The 408-nt window shown below is 56.9% G+C and overlaps 1 protein-coding gene across 1 annotated transcript in view; it reads left to right on the plus strand.

Moving 5' to 3' along the window:
• The first annotated feature begins 46 nt into the window (after positions 1–46).
• Positions 47–408, plus strand: part of LOC119591720 (agrin-like) — a 23,384-nt gene continuing 23,022 nt past the window's right edge. The window contains exon 1 of the mRNA XM_037940468.1: positions 47–170. Within this exon, the coding sequence (XP_037796396.1) occupies positions 47–170 (124 nt within the window). The remainder of the gene's footprint in view (positions 171–408) is intronic.

Raw genomic sequence — 408 nt, forward strand, 5'->3', positions numbered from 1 at the left:
CAATCCACGGCGTATATGTGATCTGTATCAGCGAGGCAGTGCGCGGATGGCCGTCCCCTGGCAGAGCCGCACGCGCACCGCCCGCCTGGCGTGCGTGTCTCCGGAATGGCAGGCCCGAGGAACGCAGACGGGCTTCGTTGTGCCCACAGCGAGCAATGTTGCCGTTGCATGTTTGTATAAGTAGTCGCGTGCGTTGACCAAAGGGAACAAAACGGCGCGCTTCTCTCGGACCAAGTGTAGAAAACCCTTTCGCGGTCTTCCCCCCTCCCCCCCCACCCCCATTCCCCGATAGATTTAATGGTGATATCTGTTTTGTCTGTTTGTGTGTCTGTCTGGCGAGTTTGCGTGGAGTCTAAAAAGCTGTGTTCTTGGTGAATGTTCTTCGGCGTTCTCCTCTTCTCATCTGGG

This window comes from Penaeus monodon, chromosome 29 (genome assembly GCF_015228065.2).
Source record: "Penaeus monodon isolate SGIC_2016 chromosome 29, NSTDA_Pmon_1, whole genome shotgun sequence".
Lineage (NCBI taxonomy): Eukaryota > Metazoa > Arthropoda > Malacostraca > Decapoda > Penaeidae > Penaeus > Penaeus monodon.